Here is a 22,307-nt window from a genome sequence, read left to right on the forward strand (position 1 = left end):
TCTGATTATTGCCTATCATTGCTTTTATTAAAATAAACAAGCAATTAATTGGCAGACCATGTTTCCAATTCCCCTCTATTACAGCGGGGGCAATGTCACACTCGCAGCAAGACAGATTAAGATATTTTACTTGTGCTGGTCCCCATCATTTTGTTTTGGTTTTTTTTTATGTTGAAGTTTGTAATATTGACACTCTTGATTAAATTAATGAAGCACAAAGATTAGGTTTAACAGCAGTCCGTCCCATGGAGGAAAATGTTCCCCCAGTGTTTATCTTTGGTTGCTTAACAGGTCTGATGCGTCCGTCAATTCCTTAACACTACCAGCTATACAGACTGGTCACAGAAAGGACATCTTTTGATTAATGTTAACATCCTGTACAGCATTGAGGAAAAAACATTTTTTTTGCTCTGTATTTTTCTGTTTTTATGTCGATGATCAATTAGTCTCGATAAATATTGAGATAGGTGTCCCATAGGGATCGATTTTGTCTCCTTTTCAGTCACTCTCCACAGAAATACTTTATTAATGTTTTTTTTTAAACCAGAATTCAATATGTTTTGTTTTGCTTTTTTCATTTTAGCAGTGTAAATTGAGGTGAGACACTTGTCGTCCCCCCGAGAGGGAATCTGCAGCCTTGACTCCTGGCGAGAAAGGGGTGGCGTTTTATGCAGCAGTACACAAACTCCTATAACTTAATAGGTTTGATCCAGTTAGTTTTTCATGAAGAAGCCATCGCCAGAGGTCAAGTACAACAGCAATTTATGTGTGTTTGTGGGTGTGATTGAGTAGATCTGAGTGTATTTGCCGGCGCGGTTGAACAAATGATATGCAATGTGTGTGTGCTGGTGTGTTTGCAGGCACCCCTGTTCTGTGATAGATGAAGACAGCCTGCAGATTTGCCAGAGTCAGAGACCAGTAGTGTAAAGGGATAGTCCACTGATTTAAACTGACAGGCTGAGACAAGTTTTGAAGTGCTGAGGGGGGGGGGGGGGGGGGGGGGGGGGCTGTGTGATTGTAGAAAAAAAATAAACCCTTTCTCACGGGCTTTTTTTTTTTTTTTGTCTCTGTGTGTCTATGGGTATTTATATGATTTTTTTTTTTTTAAGTGAAAGATTTAATCCATAGCAGATGGACATCTTGAGGGTGCTGCAGTGTAAGAAGATAAGCTTCAGACCAGACATTTTATTGTGCATATTGAACACCGTTACGTTTTACAATTGCATGATAGATGAGGAACCCTTTTGTCTGGTAATGGTTCCGACTGCAGAATTTAAATCTTCTCTTCTTCTGAGTGTAGTGACTGCAGCAAATTCAAAGAAAAAGGTACTAAATGTCATCATGAATAGACACGTTAAAAACAGCCGTATGCTCTTCAGTGTGCTATCGAGATCTTGCTGATAGCGTCACATCGAGTCCATATCCACAACATGCGTCTGGTTATAGCACCAATTGTTTCATTAAAAGTGCATTTAATTTGTTGTTGAATTAGCAGCCTACAGGCAAGGGATCATCACGGGCCTGAGGGCTGATAGCTGAGTGCTTCTAAAACGCAGTGTGGCATACTGTATTTCTCTGGGCGCCATGGCAACGCATGCTGCAGAGTTTGCTTGAGGGGCCCAAAAAAATGGTGTAACAGTGACAAATCATTGCTGCAATCACAGCTACAGCACACCTCAGAGAGCCTGTGCTAGATTACTGTGGTGAGCATTCACCAGAGGCTGGATTTACCCATAAAAACTGACAGTAATATAGCTTCTCATTTCCCGACCGTCTCCGTACGAAAACATCCACATTAAAAATCAAGAGGTTTGTTCAAATGCCTTATCTTTCAAAACACCTAAGTTATTCTTCATAAAATTGTTGTCTTTAAAGTTTGGATATTTATTTTCAATACTGAATCAATGAGAGCTCAATACCTTTCATGAAATTCAATTCTGAGCATTCACCTCTACGCCCAGCTAATGTGTCTCCTTGAGTGTATTATTCTTCTCAGTGCTGTTTGTATTAAAAGAAACAAATCCCAGACCCCCCCCCCCATATCTCCATTGCAGAATTGAATTAATTTCTGTTTTAAATCCAGCAGCTCACACATGCTTCCCTCATTATTGTCTTTCCTGACATTTTTATGTCGTATTGATGGTCGTTGGTTCCGCCGAATACAAAGTTAACAGTGTAAGGCTCATAAAAACACTTTGTCTTTGATGCCTCCAGTGTTAGCAGCGCTTATGATAATACAATTTTCAGAGATAGTTTTGGAATAATGGGTTGATAAACAGAATTTGGAAAGTTTACATATTGCAAAACTTGAAGTGGAGTGGAGTGAATTGTGTCGTATCCTCAGAAGTGTTTTGAGAGGTCGTCAAATTCATCTTTGAAGGACATATAAGTTCCTTTCAAAATTGCTTTTGGCCATGTAAATCTTGTGTTTTTGCAGAGAGAGCTTCCTCGAGTATGTTGGTGCTTTGCATCCTTCTCATGCACTTTTTTTTATATTATTCTCATAGCATGTGACGATACTGTTTTTATAATATAAGATCTGTCGAAGTAAAAGTCTGGTCTAATATCCCATTCGCACAACTTAGGTGGAAACCAAACCAGAGTGACGACATGCAGAATGATGACATAGGTAGCAATGGAAGATGAGAAGGTAATCCAGTGGATGGTGTGTTAGTTGATGGCTTCTCTCTTTTTTATTTTTTTCACATATATTTCCTTGAATTTGTCACATTTGACTAATGAGCAACTCTCACTGCCCAGGACATGGAGATGGTCACTGCGACTTTTAAAGCATCAGCTCTTGCCTCTATTACGCCATATTTGTAGGTAAGACTTGGAGCTGCAGTGTAAAAAACAAGTTAACTGAAAAACAACCTCAGTAAGAAATCCAACTTAAGCCGGATAACACTTGTTCTGCTCCATGGAGCAGAGGGGAAAAAATGGACTCGTATATTGTCCTTTTTGTTTTCCAGTGTCGACGTTATTTCTGATGGATTAACTTACTGTTTTCACAATTTCTGTTGAATAAATCTTGCAAAACTCAAACATATTAAAAGATTTCTGAAACCGAAAGTTGTCCACATTAGGTTGAAAGTTTTTTTAATATCACGCTAGTGATATTCATTTTTTTCCCCTTGTTTTTTATTTGATTTTAAAACCAAAATATACTCAGCTCCATTGTAATAAGGTCTTGATCAAGACACTTGTTAAATGTACACACACACACACACACACAAAATCAACCAGTGACATTTTAATCCTTGTGTACTTCTTTATCAAAGACAGGCGAGCTCAGAAATGGGGATAGTGTTTCCACGTCTGGCTGTGTATTTGTGTAAGAATTATTATTACAACGATGACATTGTTCCAGATGACAGAAAGTGATTGATGTGAAGTGTCTATCTAATCACCTTCTCTCTGTCTGTCTCTCTGTCTCTCTCTGTCTGTCTGTCTCTCTGTCTCTGTCTTTGTCTGAAGTCTCTTTTCCCTAAAGCTGTCACTCTTCTACCAATTTATCACAATCAAACTCTGCCCACACACTTAGCACATTCATTAAATCTTTAATAATCACAATTAATGATGGGGAGGAAGCTCTGTGTGTGCGCACGTGTGTGTGTGTGTGTGTGTGTGTGTGTGTGTGTGTGTGTGTCTCGCTCCCTTGCTTGATGTGTTAATGATGGTTAACGACCGTTTGACTTCTGCATCTTGTTTATCCTAGTTCAGCTTGATCATCTGTTCCAGTTCACCCACACACAGTGGCTTAATGATGCTTAATTGAAAACTTTGCTGACAAAGTGTATGACATTGAACCCTTTGAACCCTCATTGGAATAATTAAGTTGTGCGAAGTTTACTTGAGGGACTATATAGACCCCTCATCCTCATTGCTGGCACTTCACCAGTCCCCCTTTGGCTTTGTTGGCACGGACAACAATCATGCAACTTTTGACCTTTTTTTTTTAATATATTTTGATGAAGGGTGTTTACATGAGCTGCTGATAATATTCTGCTTATGCTCCAATGATTGAAGATCAACACCCACATTAAATCCTATACTCGAGGTTGAGGCCTCCCCTCTGGAATTTCACCTGAAACTACTCTGCCATCTTTGTTCCGTGGTAAATTTGGAGTGTTTCCGTCTGGATTGTGTGAAACTTGAATCATTTTATGCTTTTCATTACTTTTTGCTCTTAAGGCCCGTAGTTCTGTTCGTTTTTATCTTTGTCTTCCTCGTGTCTCTTCGGTCAGAGGAGCCAGTTCCTGTTTTATTTTGAAATCTCTTTGCTCTTGTGACTGGTTTGCTGACTTCCTATGCTGTGTTTTTGAATCTTGTCTGTTCATCAGTTCCAGTCCAGTGTTTCCCATCCCCTCAGCTCCTTCCCTGCCCATGTGTTTCATGTGTTGGATCTTCATTTTAGCCCGTCTGCTTTTCTGTTCTATCTTGCTGTTTTGAACTTGCTTTGTTTTAGTTAGTTTTGTTTTGGTTTTTTTGCTCACTGAATGGGTTCACTTGCCATTTCCGCCTGCTGCTGATGCTGTTATCTACATTCTCTGCCTCCACACCACCACACCTGACCGTTTTCTTCCTGATCATGCAAAACACTGCTTGAGTTGAGTTTATAACAGTCATCAGAAGCTGCAGTGTGTATCCAGAAGCACCCGACTGCTGTATCTCTGACAAAACGCTGCAAAATAACTCCAACAGGCCTTCACAGCGTGACTAAGGCCTCCACATATCTGCAGCGTACTTAAATCATGCAAGTAAGACCAGATTAAAGCCTCAGTTGAAGGCTACGAGTGTTGATCTTGGTGAATGTGAGCGTATTTGATGGTCTGCAACAGTTCAACAGTTTTCATGGTATGTCAGATGCGTCTGGGACGGCTCAAATTCCTTGTGTTCTCCCTTTATGCTCACAGAGACATTCAGAAAAAAAAATATCCTCAATATCCAGCCAGGTTGTACACAGTGTTACTGTGAAATAGAGGTCAGCACGCTATTGTTGCCGCTCAAAAAATTCCAGCAGTGAAAATAATATAAGCTTAGAAAGTCACTGGAGAGAGTTCTGTAGTTACCTTTTTTTTTTTCTTTTTTCTTTTTTGACTTTACTCCAAAAATAAACCCTGCTCAAATATGCACTGCCAGGCCTGAGAGAGTATTTCTTGTCTGAGAGGAGCAGTCTGTGGCTGAATATAGATTTCCAAGATGTCTGGTTATTGTTGTTGCTGTGGGTCGTTGTTGTGTAGCTGTGGGTCAGTGTGCTTCAGTTCAGCCATATTGTACTGGACTAAGGGCATAATAAGATGAGGCGCTGTCTGAATCGATGCCTTTAAGTTCCTCAGGTCACTGCCCTGCTAGCAAAAATTAGTCAACTGTTTTAGACGAATAAGAGGAATTTTTTTATGTGTAATGTTAAAGTCTGGTTTATTCAGACACATCAGAAAACAACAAGTGAAATTAATTTGATGATCCTAACAAGGAAAATAGTCTTTTTACCTCTGGAGGCAGGTAAAAAATATATTAAAAAAAAGTGGTTCAGTGGCTCTTATCAAGTGGGCATTTCACTGACCTGGGTGCTTGAACTCTCGAGTTTGAAGAGTGACCTCTCCACTCGCGCTTTCACTCTCACTCTAGCCAGAGTAATTGAAAATAGCAGCAACAAAATGTTTCACCATGAAAGACCTGCCATACATCCTACCCTGGCTCAACTTGTTCAACAGCACTTCTTCCATATTCATATTTATTTCGACAATATGTCACACGTACAGAGGCAGTAAAATCTTTCCCTTGTCTGACCTCACAATTGTGAGTACAGTAAGTTGCATTTTTCGACTTTGTCGTGTGAGCGTTGCTCCCCATCCAGACACCGAGGAGGCCGCTGACGTTGCCACTTTGTGTTTTGTCAGTATCTTCAGCTGTCAGCCTAAGTTTTGTTCTCATTTAAGGAGCTGACAGCCAACGGTCACATCAGAGATACTAACTCATTTTCGTGTAACAACTCTCTTATTTTGTTTGACATTTCTCTCCTATTGTTCTTTTACTTTACTCCTCCCTAGCTCTTCCCTTCTACTGCTTTTATTTGACAACTTTCCCTTCACTGCAGGATTTTGGTGTCAGCCATCCATCTAGACTGAATATTTTCTCACTCAATATTCCATTTTACTTTATTCTCCAACTCATCTTTTCTCCCTCTGTCTTCACATTTTCACCTCACTGCGACTTCCCCTCTTTTTTTTTAAGTGTCTCCAACTTGTGTTTGCTATACAGAGGTGACAGGAAGGGAAAATATATTGAAAAGAGCAAGGCTGTTGTAGTCGCTGCAAACGTATTTCGCTGTTCCTCAGACAGTAGCACACTCCACGATGACGCACCGTGCCTCGACACCTCTCCCAGATGTAGTTACGAGGTTCTGAAATTCTCTGAACTGTGTCACATTATACTTGATCACCTAACCTGCAGTGCTCTGCATTTTAACTGCCTTCAGCTGCAGTAAAAACTGGTACTAGGTAAAGAGCAGCAAGGGACATGAGCTGCATTTATTGGGGCCTAATGGATGGTCATGTAAAGACTGCAGAGTCAACACAATATACAGAGTTACGGTGCGTTTACAGGGAGCATGAGGGAAATTTTTTACTGTCATGCAGCAAAAAATGGCAATATTATGTGGAAGGGGGGGGGTAGATAGCTGATGAATCAATACCACAATGATCAGTTTTCCTGGTGCTTAGAAAACAGGCATGCAAAACTTTGTAGCCTGCTTGGAAAAGTAGGATCTTACCAGCAGTGGTGCAGCAGCACAGTGTGAAACAGTCCATCTCACTCCAGTAAAGATAGAATTTACACCATTAGGGGCTGCTCATTAAAATGGTTACAAATAGAAGCTGCTGTCAAATACGGTCAAAAGCCCACATGCAGAGAACATATGTTCGGATGGACCATTTAGCGAACAGAGCTTTGTTTAACTCTATAAGGCACAAAACACTTAATGACTCTTTCACAGCGCTGCCCGTTATGTTAAGTAGGAAGTGAATCACACTTGTTAGCTGCATGAATGTAGATTAAATCGTTTATATGTTGGTAAATTATCTTTGAGCGCAAGGAGGAGGATAATATTAATGTCTTTTAGACAAAAAATAGAGTAAGACTTTCATCATATGGTATAACCGCCTGTGTTTTTACTCTCCTGTCAAGACTCCTGACCTTTGACACACTGTACATGAACGCACTTTGTTTAATTATTTTTCAGCTGAAAAGAATGAAAAAAAATCCCAGTATGTGCCACCACACTACATTTTAATTGTAGTTTCTCGTTTTCTCTTTCTCTTGATTTATCACTATGGTGGCGTGAAAGTTCGGGGACTAGCCAAAATGATAGAATTCAATAACAATGTGGGAAAAGAAAAATACTGTAATTCATTAAGTGAACTAAACTATACATGAAAAAAGTCTGTAGAAAAGAATAGCGACACAAAAATAAGTGTTGCTTGTGTGTTTATGATGATAAATGCAACTTTTTGTCATAAAAATTTATGTTTACTAGAAGTTATGTCCCCCCCCCCCCTTAATTTGTGACCAATGGTTTTCATATTATGCAGCTAAATATGTCCCTGTTCATTGTCGATAATTATGTGACGTTTAAGACCCGTGAATGTTTAAGTATTCCATTCTGATTATATTTGGTCACATTTTACAAGGAAGTGCATCCCTGCAAAAGTGCAAAAGTTTGTCTTTAAGTTCCAGAACAATGCACGTACAGTGATACAGTAACAGTTGCAGCATCAGAGTGATGGGATTTTAGTGGGGATGTGTATAATAAAAAATTCAGATGTTTTCTGTAAAATATGGTGTGGAGCAGAGCGTCGCCGCAGCACCACGGTATTTAGTTTAACACTGTATTTTGACGCACGGTTAGCTTTTAGCCGATCTTTCTCCTTCCTGCTATTTGAAAACGCTTTGAGATCATTTAGATGAGATGTCACATCCGCCAGGAACACTCCATCTTTTTCATCATTCCTGCACAAAATCAACGTGTACTGCATTTGTCTGCTGTGACAAAAACATTTGCGGGTCCGTTCAGACAGACCAGAGTCGCTGCAGGACCCTCCCTTTACTGAGCGTGTCATCATAAACTGCACTGAGAGAGAGCGAGAGAGAGAACAGTTTTTGCTATGAACTAAAAATAGCTGTATTGTGTTATGATTAATTTATGTCACCAAATGTCAGCTGCCCACACAATAAGAGGTCTGATAATTCATTTATTCTGATAAATTCACTTTTGGAGTTTAATGAGAGAATCTGTTTAATTTTCTCAGACGTTTCTCCTCCAGCAAAGCCTCAGTTTCCTCTGTCACGCACTCCTTCGCTTCTCCAGCACCACTAAAAGGCTTGTTGTGCTTCCCTAAATTCCAGGCCACTCAGGTTGAGGAGTTGTGCTCTCCTGGGATTAATAGGAAGATTTCAACAGATAAAACTTTGCTGTCCTCACCTCTGAGTTGCGAGGGATACTGCTGCTCCCATTCCCGGTTTCACGCGTCCACTCTTGATGATGCCACTGTTTTCTTGGAAAAATCAAGCGCATTTGGTTGAGAGCCAGACTGAATGAGAACACTCTTCTCTGCACAGTCCTCTCTTAATTCCTAATCAACCTGATTATTCAGTTGCGGCCTGTGATGTTGAGTGCGTTAGTCTGTGTTCATTCACATTTAAAATTCAATCTGACAGTGTCTGCAGTGATTTACGGCTGGATCGGGGACTTTGAGAAGCCCCGATGTGATCCAGATGTGTGTTTCCTAATTAGAAATATTTTAGTTGGTTTCAAGTTCACTGTCGATCACTCCGCCTCCCTCTGTCGTCTCGAGTACAGCGATGCCTCTCATCTTTCACATTCTCTTTTCACCCCATACTTCTTTTACTATTCTGATCTTTTTTTTTTTCTTTAGCTCAACTCAACTGATAATGTGTGATCACCTCACCATCAAGGCTGCTGCCATAGAGTTGCCATGGCAACATCTAGTCCACGCACTAACGGCCACTGCAGAGGGAACAGGGAAGCAGAGACAGAGCGCGCAAACACTGAGATACACACACACACACACACACACACACACACACACACACACACACACACACACACACACATACACACAGGGGCCCACAAGAGTTGCCCCCCCACCCCCACCACCACCACCACCACCACCACCACCACCATATAGGCAACCCTAACTCATTTGCTTTAACAGCCAGTGGGAGTGTTAAAGTCATTATAGATCTCCCCAGTCAAAGTCAACGATCTTAAAGCAAGGTGATAACTCATTACACACACAATCTTAATGCATCTCACAGCATACCAGCTGTTCATGCACACACACTCACACACGCTCAGTGACGCAGGAAGACCCATTCATGCATAAACGCTGTATACATAGGATGCACCATTAGATAGCCATGCTGTACACGCATGCACCCTGCTGTTTCACACTCAGCCACCATATAGAAACACCAATTACACTTTGGCTGTGATTACGTTCACACGGCGTCACACGCTTTGCTCCTTCCATGCATCTGTCATTGACATTGAAACCTACATTATTCCAAAGTACACTTTATAGAAGTCAACATAATGTCTTTCCTTGTACTATATAACACAAGACTATTACCTCTACTGCAATGACACAGTAAATAGTACTCTATTAAGTGATGTATTTCCTGATGCCTCAGCAGTACTGCGTTGACTGATACCACCCTGAGCAACAAACACTAACAACCCCTGAAGCAAGAGGCACGTTCATAGTCTCCTTCAGATGAAAATTCTAAATATTCCGATTGAAATAGAACACAAAATAAACCTTTTTAAACTATGCAGGGAAATGAGCAGACTGATGTTACTGTGAACTCTCATGAGGACACGAGGGCTTTCACACACACACACACACACACACACACACACACACACACACACACACACACACACACACACACACACACACACACGTTAATTTAGCCAGTCCCAGCTTCTGTGATGTCCTTGTTCCTGAACAAAGCCCACATTACAAAATTGCTGTTTATTTAGAGTGTGTATAGTTCTTTGTCAGTGTGCGTGTACATACACATAAAATGCGTGTGTGCCTGTATATTTTTCGAGGTAAGACACATTTCTTTCGGCAAGACAGCAACAGCCAAATTAGAGATCTAGACAGATGGCGTACTGCAGGAAACCTTTGACTCAACCCATGTTTTTGTCAGGCAGCTCACAGTGGCCTTTCATCCTGCCTGTCAGCCACGGGCTAAAGATAAATGAAGAACAATGCTAACCATTTTTGTGTGTTTAAAAAATGAGTAATGCCATGTTCCCATTTTCTCTCACAAAGACATTCCTAAATATAGCTGACATTAAAAACAAAAATGCGAGCTTTTAGGTAAGTGATTTTACAAATGCAACTCAAGAAAAAAAAAAAAAACATCATAAAGCAACATTGAGGCCCGTAATTCTGCATAGAGGGCAGAGATTCTGCATATAAACCAAGAACTTGTAGGCAAGGAAGACATGTAGGGAAAGGGAAGCTTCTGGTTTGCATTTACTGTTTGAGGAGTGGGCAACACAGTGGTGCAGTGGTGAGCATTGTCGCCTCACAGCAAGAAGGTTGCGGGTTCATCATGGTTATTTAAACTGTTGACCATGTTCGAACTGGCTACTTTTGAATTAATCCGTTCAAATTTGTTGTCTTTCAACTCCATGAAAAAGCTGCTATACAGACTGTAAGGCATGAGCGCCGGACGGAACTCGGAAGTCTTGGACCAGATGTCCGCCGGCTTCACCGTTGCATTCAAAACAACACAGAAATCTCTGTGTTTGGTTTGCACCATCTGTCCGAATCCAAATCTGATTTTTCATTTGCACATATTTTACTCTTGAGTCTTGAAATCTGTAGGATGGTTATTTCCCATACAGTCCTGCGAAATTACCCATGCAAACCACTTTGACAAGTGCTGAATTTGAGGCAGTTCTCTTCTTTTCATGCATTGCTTCATCGTTTCCTTTTGATAATATAGGCAGGCAGGATAAAGGCATCTTAACTTTAAAGTGAACATAAACCCAGTATGAATGAAAGCCAAATTACTCTATGTATTAGATCAAGTGTTTGTGTGTGTGTGTGTGTGTGTGTGTGTGTGTGTGTGTGTGTGTGTGTGTGTGTGTGTGTGTCTTTCTAGGTTCATTCCATGTGTTTGATTTGAATGGAGGGTCCATCGGGGTAACAGTTTTTGCATAACTCTGATAGGACAATTAGTGTAGAATGATAGATGATGAGCTCCACGGGCAGACAGGGTCATAATAGAGGGGACAGAGAAGAACCCTGTCCTGAATCTCAAATCTTCTCCCCTCTGCCCTCCCTTCAAGGTTTCACATAACTTTCTTCTTCACTATTACTTCTTCTGGGGAAAGAGTTTTTTGTCTGATCCATCTGCTCCTCCATCAAGCCCAGGAGGGAGCCTTTTAGTTGTTCTTTGTTGTCTTGTGATTGTTAAGAACAGAGAAAAAAAAAGTTTGCCATGTAGTGATTATGTGCAATAGAACATTAACTTAGACCCAGTTATCTAAACACTGATTTAAAAGTATCTTAGAGGTTACTGTGAAGTGTCTGACAGCATATTCGCGTTATTTCTATTTCTTTCTGCAAGAATATAAGTATTCATTACCTTTCCACTGTGTATTTGTTTTGCCTAAAAGGTCAACAGTCAACATCTCTTGGCACGAGGTATTTACTTCTGTCTATAGTAGTTGTATTCACAAATGTTAATGGAGATGAAACACGAAAATGCTACTCTATATTTCCACTTCTCAAATGGCAAAAACCTGTGCAACATGACATTTGAGACACGTGGAAGACTCCACTAGTGAGGAGAGATAACACACGGCTACCCCATACGTGACGCACGCCTCATCTGTTGATAGACATGAAAATGCATCAAGTCGGACAAGAAATCTTTAGAAGCTGTCCAAATTCAAAGGCAAGACCAGATGAAATATTCTGACAAAGCTTTGCCTTGATCCTTCCATGGTGGAATTGTTCGTGCTCCGTCTCATTAGCCTGTGTGTGATTCTCTGAAGATGTCGGTCAGCGCGTGTTGCGTGAAAACCATACGCTATCAAAGCGAGAATAAAAATAATTATGAGAGGCACAACTGTTATCAAGGACACATGCAAAAAAAAAAAAAAAAAAAAATCTTGTTTTTACTGTAACCAACTGTTATTTGTCTGTGATACAGTCGTCAAGCTGTTGAGGGTGCTGATGAAATACTCGCCACACACAGGTGAAGGTATCATCAGCGGACGCATGCAACTGCTGACTGTGTTTTTCTCTGCTGATCCATCCGCAATCCTAGAAGGTCAGTAATGCAGCGGCGTAGAAGCCCAGACCAATGCTCAAATATCACGGTGGAAGGAAAAAAGCCCTCCGCTCTAACAGAAAACACACACTTGCAGCACGGATGTGTGGTTAGGGATTTCAACCCTGACTACCTCTTCAATTCACTTGTTAGGGTTTCTAGAAAGAAAAACCCTTGTCTTACTGAGATTCTCCTTGTCGAGGGATTCCATAGTATGTGGAGTGTAAATGTGATTTTTGTGTGTGTGTGTGTGTGTGTGTGTGTGTGTGTGTGTGTGTGTGTGTGTGTGTGTGTGTGTGTGTGTGTTAAACATTGCTGCTAAAACGAACACTCAAATTCTAGACGATATTAAGTCAATGCGTAGGTTTCCGTTGTTGGGACTTAAATATGCACGCTAACTTTACTTTTTTCACAACATTATGTGGTCATGAACTTTCAGTTTATATTGAAATTATACAATGGTTAACAACAAAATAAAAGATTTAAAACAAAATTTGACATGTTGTAAAGCAATATGTTCTCAATATAAGAAAAACCAAAAGCCAAGCAACAAGGACTTTATCTTGTCCTGTTTCAGTCAGCTAGCTATCTTGAGCAAATGTTTTCTGGCAATCTTTGCTTTTCACAAACTGAATAAAAACCAATTTAAACAATAAATTGCCTTTTTGACAAGTACATTTTACTACATCATTCAGTCATCTAAGTATTTGGGGACAGATTTAGCAATTCATCCTCAAACCTTACGTTCAGAAACCTTACAAGCTGGTAGCGCTGCAATTGTGTCACGAGCATGCAAGCTAAGAACTGAGCCAGCCAAGAGAATATGTTTTGCTATGTACCAGAGTACTGGATAACAATACCCTGCAGAGTTTGGGATTTTGTGTGTGTGTGTGTGTGTGTGTGTGTGTGTGTGTGTGTGTGTGTGTGTGTGTGTGTGTGTGTGTGTGTGTGTGTGTGTGTGTGTGTGTGTAAAACTCATCAACAGCCTGAGAATTCACTCCGCTTAGTCATGAATCAGTTTTGTTGTCCACCACAATCAATTCAGTTCGGTCCAGTTTCACAAATACACAAGACCACTCCCAACTCTAATCCAAACAACAAACAAACAAAATATGCCAGCAAAGCAACACAAAATAAACACAGCACAAGTGAGCTCTAATCAGTGGTGGAGGATTATTTATAGTGATGAGTCATTTTCCAGGTGCTAAATGTCTATTTGACCATTCAGATTGCTTCGTCAGAAGTACTTGCATGAAACTGTATATCATCGACACAAAGTTTTATCTAAACTTGGTACTAATCTGCACTGATTGAAGCCAAAATCTCCCATACTGAAGTTAGACATTGCTTTCTTCTCTTCTCTTCTCTTCTCTTCTCTTCTCTTCTCTTCTCTTCTCTTCTCTTCTCTTCCCTTCTCTTCGTTTAATAGTTCCATCAGCTCAGTTGGGTGCAGGGGGCAATAAGGGAAGGTTCCTAAAATGAGAGAGATGTGGTTGTGGATTTCAGGCAATGTGCTGAGCCTGTTTAGCTGATTTACATTGAAATGAGCCATGTTCTCTGGCTATTGTTGAAGAAATTAATTATGTAAACTGTCTGTCAGACTCATTTGCATTTCTTGATTTCTGTCCATTTTGTGTATTCTGTATGAGGAGTTGAGGGAGAACAAAACGAAGATGAGTGATGAGCACTGTCATGGATGTCGGCATGCTTTCATTGATATTGTTGGAGGGTTTGCCCCCAGGAAGTTCTGCAGATAATTATTAACATCTGTCTGTGTACACGTCTACTTTTTTTTTTTTTGATAGACACAGTTTGTGCACCTACCCGTATGAGGATATATGGGGGATTTTGTTGCATTTGTTTTTGTTCGTATCAGTGTGAAGGAGGTAGATGCATAAACGCGCGCGCGCACACACACACACACACACACACACACACACACACATTCCCAGTTTGCCCTTTTCCTTTTTGTCTCTCCTTCTCCCTCTGCGCCTCTCGCCTTCATTCCAGATCACCTCTGTTAAATACCCAGCTGAAAGCTAACAGAGCCTTTGAATGCTTGTCTGTTTGTTTGTGTGTGTATGTGTGCACGTCCCTCCTGCATAAAAACAAAATGCACACACACACACACACACACACACGCACACACACACACACAAAACGACCCAGTTAAATCGTAAGCTGAAGGCTAACAGAGGGACCCCATCAACCTCTGAGCTGTATCCGCTCTGAAGCCATCAATCGTGAAACTAAAGCTAGGCTGCATAATGACATTGTGGCAGTGTACTCTTGCTGCGCTGTGCTGCAAGACATATTAATGTTAGCCACAATGAGTTTGACAGCCCAATATGGTTGTCATGGAGGAGGGAGGCATTTAACAAGCTAACACTGCCCTCAAATGGAAGATACTGGCTACAGCAACTGCATAGAAGTCTGCAGTGTTGTCACTTTTGTGCATTTTATTTAAAAAAAATTTTTAGGACTGACTGTAAGGATTAAAATGGCACTCAGACGATATTAATACCACCCTTGTCATAAAGGAATGTCATAGCCCCTTCTTGTCTTACAAATTAATTTTTATTCTAATATGTGCTGCCACTTCCCACTCTAATGCAGGTCTTGCATGTTTATGTGTCTCTCTGTACCCTAGAATCTTGGAGCTTCAGCAGAATGGTGACATGGATATACTCAAACTCAAGTGGTGGCCCAAAGACAGCCCCTGTGACCCCTACAGCTCGGTCCAGACACGACAGCGCAGCAACGCCCTGGATATTCACAGCTTCGCTGGCGTTTTCTGTGTACTGGCAGCTGGTGTGGTTCTCTCATGCCTCATAGCCATGGTGGAAAGCTGGTGGTCACGGAGGAAGGGATCCAGAGTCCCCTCCAAGGAGGTAAGAGAATAGATGGGTGGCTAAAAGAAGGAGAGGTGAGACATATATGTCCTAGAATAGATCCCAACACTTCTCTAGCTTTGTGAAACAAGAGAAAAGCAGTTGTGGGATATATAGAAAAGATAAAAGAAGGGAGGGATCAAAGTGAGAAACACAAGCTACAGGGTGAATGATGAGTCAGAGTTATTGGCTCTTTCAGAAATCCTTCCTTGTTCACAGTGTCACTGGCCATGACCTCCGTTTGCACACATCAGCAATGTTATTCTCTCAGCAACTATATTTGTTGCTTGGCTTTTGTGTCAGACGGGATCTCGGAGGTGCTATATTAGCTCTCCACAAGTGTAAGTGGCATTGATCTGCTGCATGTGTATGGAGCCTCTCTGGGTATGAGGTCAAACAGGACTTTTTAAAAACATTTAGTTTCTCCCCTAACATAAAAATTCACGATCCATGCTATTATAAGGTATCCTGTCAGGTTCAATCATTAGTTTTGCTTTTTCGTAATCCCCGTCAGTAATCAAAATGATTATCTAAATCACTATATTCTCCAAAGCAAATTAAGAGTTAAGTGAATTAACCGGCATTGAAGTTGAATTTTTTATTGACGCCGAGCCCGATATAGAAATAGAAAAAAACTACAACGTCCTTCCATCTACGTGCGCAGTCATATCTCCTCACCTTTAATATCTCATCCACCTGACTGAAAATGTACTCCACATTCAGCTGCATCTGCTTTGAAATGTTTAATTGATACTTTTCAGATAACGAATGTAAAATTGGGTTGAATTTAGCTTTATGGTTTCGAGAGGACTTCGGCGCTATTCAAAATGTAAAAGAACCCGGGGGAATTCTGCAGTGTACCTTGACCATGGAATTAAATTATTAGCACTTGAATGCTGATATTCATAGGGTTCTCCTCTAAACAGTGGCAGCTTTCCACCTTGGAAATTAGCAGCAGCGCTCTGTGAAATATCCAATCAGCTGATGTGTGGTTGATCACCTCAGCAGGGATATCATTTGAGGCAATCAAAGTGGCTCTGGCAACATATTCCCCTGCTGGAAGCCCTGCAATCTGTTATAATGGGGAAGCTGTCTTTGAGCCACCAGAGAGAAGACAGGTAGCATCTTCAAAGTAAAGGCCAAAACGGCAACAAGTTTAGATGGTTTTCTGTTATTGGATTATAATTGCACAGCCTAAGGCTGTTTTCACTAACCGTCTCATTGCTGCAACCTATTTATTTTAATAGCTGCTTTATCCAGTCGGAGATTTGAACCATCTCCTAATGGAACACGCTGCTACCAAAACACAGAGAAAAACTTAAATCAGAAGTCTGGCATTAAAGCAAAGCATTGAATGCTAAACACATCATTGATAAACTAAAAAAACAATTTTTGAAAGAATGTGTTTACTGTTAGCTTTGAGTGAATTAATAATGTGTTCGCTAGCAAATTGAAGCTGAGACAGGAAGCAGCACAGACGCATTTCATGCAAAAATGTTTTCGCAATCAGGTAAATTACTTCAATTAGCTCGTCCTTTGTGGGGAAGCTATGCGATAAAGAGGGGTTAATGTTAACTTGAAGGTAATAGCTTCAGAGATTTCATGTAAATCAAGACGGTTATGCTATGATTCAGCTTCCAGTCCTTCGAGAAATAGAAGCAATTTAGCATCAATCAGCAAAGAGGTGTTGTTAGTAAACGGTATAATACCTCATATTTTGTTGCCTTGCTACCAAAAAGGACTTTTAATCGTTGGGACATGATGACCATAACGCTAATTAGGACTGTCTCTGCATGACTTCTACCACCAGAAACAATTTAAAGCAGCCTCGCCCCAATCTCCTTCATCTTTGATGTCAGGCTAATTTAAAGTTCCAGGAGAATAAATTAGAAAAGATGACAAAAGACGGTAATGGAAAGTGTGACTATAGCAGGGATGATTTAGTGTCAGATCAGGTTACTTTCCATGATAAGAGACCGATAACACCGATGATCTGGAAACTAATTTAGAGGAAAGTTTTAACATGAAAAGTCTTGGAATCATTTGTTATAAGCGATTAAGAGGGGGCAGCTGCTGGTCCGACATCGGTAACACAAATTAACGCGTGATATATTACTACAGTTTCTGCGTGATTTAATGACCTTGTCAGAAAAAAAACCCCAAACAATTTAAATGGGTCTTTTATGGCAGGAAAACTAGAATGATTTGCAGCTGCAATCCCTGAACACAACATGGTTTGACTTTAAGTGTTTACACAGCTTTGTTTAATGCAGTCCAATACAATGTGCAGTTGCTTGCAACGGATCACCAGTGTCAAATGATTAGCTTTAGTTTTATATTTCCTTTGGGCTCTTTTTTTTCATTGATTCATTTAATTGTTCTGTCTCTCTCTTTTTTTTCTCCTTGCACTTTCTTTTTCCTCTTTAGAAAATGAGGCAGTTTAAGGACAAACTTGCTGACAATGTGAGAGGATCTTGTGCTCCTCTGTGAATACACAAGTATAGCTGTAGGGACGCGTGCAGCAGACCCACTCTCATCTCAGTAAATGTCGTGCCATTTTGCCATGAAGTGCTATTAACAAGCTTCAATGAGAAGAGAGCAACATGTTTGACAGCAGGTTGACTGCAGTTTAGTTTCCTCTGCATTGCTGCTATAATTTAGTTATCTACCGTCTTCTTGCTTTGGTAAATCGAGTTAGATCAATTTAATATGTGGCCTGCATGTTCCTGCCTATCGCATCACCATCCAATATGACTGAACTTTCCTCCGCTTGATTCAGCGACGAGGCAGTGAAACATGCAACAAACATCTGCAACATTTGCCACTTTCCTACACAACCCCCCCAAACACACACACACGCACACACACACACACGCACACACACACTGCACCCCACGCCCCCTTGCCTTCAGCACCCCTGTGTAGTTTCCAGCTTTAATCTGTCATTCACACCACTAGTCATGTCCACCGCCGAGCAACAACAAAGAGACTCAACCTCTAAGCTGAACCCGAAAGTCATGTTAAGCACAGTGTGATTCACCTGCAACACAAACACCACACCGCCATCTTTATTAGACACCAGCCGGTGGAAGCGGCCCCCCGGCTGAGCACAGGAGAGGAGTCTGGAGTAAGGGTTTAAACAGCCAGAGTTGATCTAGATCTTGCTTTGCATATCAAACTATCATCATCAACTCGTCTTAGTGACTCAAAAATTCTGTTCAAATAAAAGGCCAAGTTATGATTTTGCATGAATGGAAACAAAATGATATACCCCCTTCATGTTTCCATGGTGCCCACATGGTTTAGCTCAGTCAGCCATGATTGTTTTTGGTAGTTGACCTCTGACTTTTATCCTTCACCCGGCTAGAGCATTGACCTTATTGATTACTGCTGGCTCAAGGTTGTAACTGATCACTGATCACTGATCACAAGATTGACCAGTAGCCTGCTGTGACTGGTGTTAAGTGAAACTTAGGCTTGCTATTTTAATTAGCTCACTGGACTGAATATTTCCTCCTAAAAACAATTCTAATCAAAAATCACCATCTGTGCACCGAGCAGCTTCAGATAGCCTACGGAGAAGAAACCAGGAGAGAGTCAAGCTGGGATCACTGCAGCATGTCCTGACTCACTGGAGGAAAGAAGACACAGTTAAATCCACTTCAAAGCAGCTAATTGCTGTAGATAAAGTGCATATGTTGCATTTCATCGACTGGGGAAAGACTCCTGCAAGCTATCTGACCTTAGTCATGGCCAATGGAGTAAGTCTAGTTTGTTTAATGTCATCCTGCCTCCTAAAGATTTAGGCTCAACCGCTCCCTGTCGCTTTAAATGAAGAACTCGTTGGCCTCTCGCTGTCACAGTAAATGTGAGCACCTCTTCAGACTATTGCGCTGTGTCAAGAGGAGCGTGCATATGCCTGTGCAGTTTTTGCAAGCTTCACATAAAATCGGAAAGCCTGGTGACCCACTCTTTATGCGTGGGCCCAGAAAACTTGGCTTAATAAGATAGATCAGCGCCAAGAGTACGAACTGGGAGTGCACACTTGGCAACAGGACATCTCCATCGCATTAAGTTACTGCGCCCACTAAGCCGTATATATACAGTATATATACTTATTATACAGTGCAATGATTCCCAGTGTGTGTGCCAGGTTGAGTTAATTATAATAATTAAAGCAAATGTTTTCAATTAATTTTGATATTGCTTTAAAATATTAATGACTCAAAGTGTTTATAATGTGTTGGATATTGTGAATTTTTATGTATCAGAGTTTGATGATCCAGGATATAGACTTAACAGTTCGCTATTTTCTTTTAATTAATTCACAGATGTTAAACATTGTGTATTCAAAAGTGCTCTGACTGCACTAATTATTCCAATTAGAAAATCAAACAACTCCTCTCTGGAGATGACAAATAGCTACTCCAATATAGCCGCCCTTACGATAGCTAAAACATAAGAGGTTGCACACACACACGCACACACACACACGCACGCACACACACACGCACACACACACGCACACACACACACACACGCTATCCCTGCTGCACATCTACCTCCTCCATCATGCCAGGCTTCCTCAATCCTTAACGCTCAATCTTTGTGTCTGATATTCCATAAATCATGATGTCCATCAATGCAAGATATACATTTGTTTTACTTCATAAACCCCTGTGGTTTCCATGCTTGTTTCTTCTACCAAAAAAAACAAACTAAAAAAAAAATCTTCCTCTCAATGACGCATACACAACTTAAGATGGATGCAAGTCTCTTTAAACCACCCGTATAACACACGACTCCCTTCTTCACACACACACATACACACACATAAACGCTCACTCTCTTCCACCATGCAAATCTAACACAACTAATCTTTGTGTCTGTGTTCCTTACACGTTCTGCAGCACGCTCATACATACACTCATACTGTAATGTTTGGTTACCTGCTTCTGGCTGTGGGCTGTTGATGTCTGTGCTGTATGGTTCTGTGTTTTGTCTTGTGGGATGGCTGATGTTGTCAATGAGCCTGCTTCTTGTTTTTTTGTTTTGTTTTGTTTTTTTTATACCGGGCTTATACACTTAAATACACTCAAAACAGAAAAAAAAAAAACCCACACACACACTTGGGTCATTAATAATGAAGAGAAAATTATTACGATTGATGCACATAGAATAAAGCAGCTCTTGGACATCTTCCTGCTATTTTTCTTTTTGGGGGGGGGGGGGGGGGGGGTTTACAGTTAAACAATTTCAAACTACCTCTGCCCTGAATATATTTTCATGTGGTAACAAAGCATGATGGACTTCACCTACGTTATGAGATGATTTACTCCTTTAATGCGCCATGAAGTCTCTGAACTCCTGGGTTTTGTGTTTTTGGGTGGGTTTATTGCAACTGAAGCCAGCGAAAATATTAGCATCTCTGTTCAGCTATAGCCACTTAAGGCCCATTTCACTCATAACAGGATGGCTCTATTGTTTGATCTTTTTTGGCCTTTAAATGCTCTTTAAGAGGTTTGTATGAAAGAGTTCTGTCACTGGTGTCAAAACCTCAAAACGATGAAAGAAATATTCTGTGTAATTGACAAAAAAAAACAAAACACATAATTTCCTTGTCAGAACTCTTCCATAATAACATCTGTGGTTTGGACCATGTCTGATATTTCATATAATCCATGCAGATTTTAGCATGAGGAGAGCAGGCATTCCCGCTCTATCACTTTATTCCGTATTAAAAGACTTTGATGGGAATTGCCGGCCTACTCATCCTAACTCTATGGAATGATGTGTGTCACTGTGGCTCAAAGCTCTCATATTGCCTTTTTTGTTTTGTTTTTTTAGATAAGTACTCTGTGTTGAGGGGTGTAGCGGGCGAGGGGAGAAAGAGAGAGAGAGAACAATACAAAATGCCATTTAAACATCTCCCCTTTCCAGGTACATAATGACTGTGTGAATGTCTCTCTGAGGACTCAACACAGAACTACCTGCTTAACTGTGTGTGCTGACTGACTGCCATGTCTTTCTTCTCACTCACCCCCCACCCGTCTGTCTCTCCAATTGACTCTCTTCCTCACCTGATACCATGTTTTCATCTGCCTGATCACGTCTGTCACTCATCCCCTCTCTGTCTGCCGTGTGTCTATTTGGCTTGTCCTTTGGGGGGGGGTGGGTGGTTGGGGGCTTGTATATTTGTCTTCTTTTGTTTTTTTTTAAACTTCTCAATCAACTTGCATGCAAACATATGCACAAACACATTTACATGACGACATTCACCCGTCTCCCTTTCTATCTCTATCTGTCCCCCTTTTTCTTTTCTTTTTTTTTTTTTATTTTCTCACACACTCACATGCATGTCACACACCAGAAGCAGGCAGATGGTCCATCTGCCAGGCAAGCTGCTGATCCGTGCCCTCACAGCCCCAACGAGCACCCTCTTGCCCTGGGTGGTCAGACCCAGAACCAGACTCCTAACACCGCCAACACGACTGCCCCTGCAGCCACCCATTACCAGCCCCCAGCATGCTGCGACATTCCCTGCGCGCTGATTGTGCAGCACTCCTATGAACCTGGCAACCCCTCTGAGATTACCCCCAAAATGAGAATGACCACCTTCACCACCTCACCTCCCACCCCAAGGTTATACATACAATAGAAGATACAAATACATCCTTGGTTAGTAAGGCTTAGATGCTATTTGAAATGTAATGATATGTGAATGATGATGAATGAATATCAGGGAGCAGGGTTACAGCTTGTGCTCACTGTGCGGAGAGAAACTGTTTTCAAAAACTGTTTTTTAAAAAACAAAAAAAAGATCCCTGGCTTGTTGCCAGTCGACTATGTGTGCAATGAGGCCTTTCTGCCATTGGAGGATGCTGTCTCCTCGAGAGTCAAACAGAGCATCATCTGTAACTGGAGAGTCAAAGTTAAATGCACTGTGAAGTTTATCTGCAGGTAATACTTGATTCACCAAAACAGAGCCTTTTCATAAAGATGTGGAGTTTTACATTTATGATTTTTATGAATTGA

The 22,307-nt window shown here is 41.0% G+C and overlaps 1 protein-coding gene across 3 annotated transcripts in view; it reads left to right on the plus strand.

The window, feature by feature from the left end:
* The window catches only part of grid2 (glutamate receptor, ionotropic, delta 2), a 506,248-nt gene that overhangs the window by 478,963 nt on the left and 4,978 nt on the right, over positions 1 to 22,307 (plus strand). For 2 of the 3 annotated variants that reach the window (XM_086206352.1, XM_086206353.1), the window contains one exon: positions 15,032 to 15,272. In XM_086206352.1, coding sequence (XP_086062478.1) covers positions 15,032 to 15,272 — 241 coding nt within the window. Of the gene's footprint in view, positions 1 to 15,031; positions 15,273 to 21,119; positions 21,213 to 21,642; positions 21,760 to 22,307 lie in introns of those variants that run through there. The other variant, XR_015116476.1, reaches the window with a different exon arrangement.

The sequence above is a fragment of the Aulostomus chinensis genome, chromosome 6 (genome assembly GCF_037954235.1).
Source record: "Aulostomus chinensis isolate RoL2024-O1b breed Wild chromosome 6, RoL_Achi_v1.0, whole genome shotgun sequence".
Taxonomy (NCBI): Eukaryota; Metazoa; Chordata; class Actinopteri; order Syngnathiformes; family Aulostomidae; genus Aulostomus; species Aulostomus chinensis.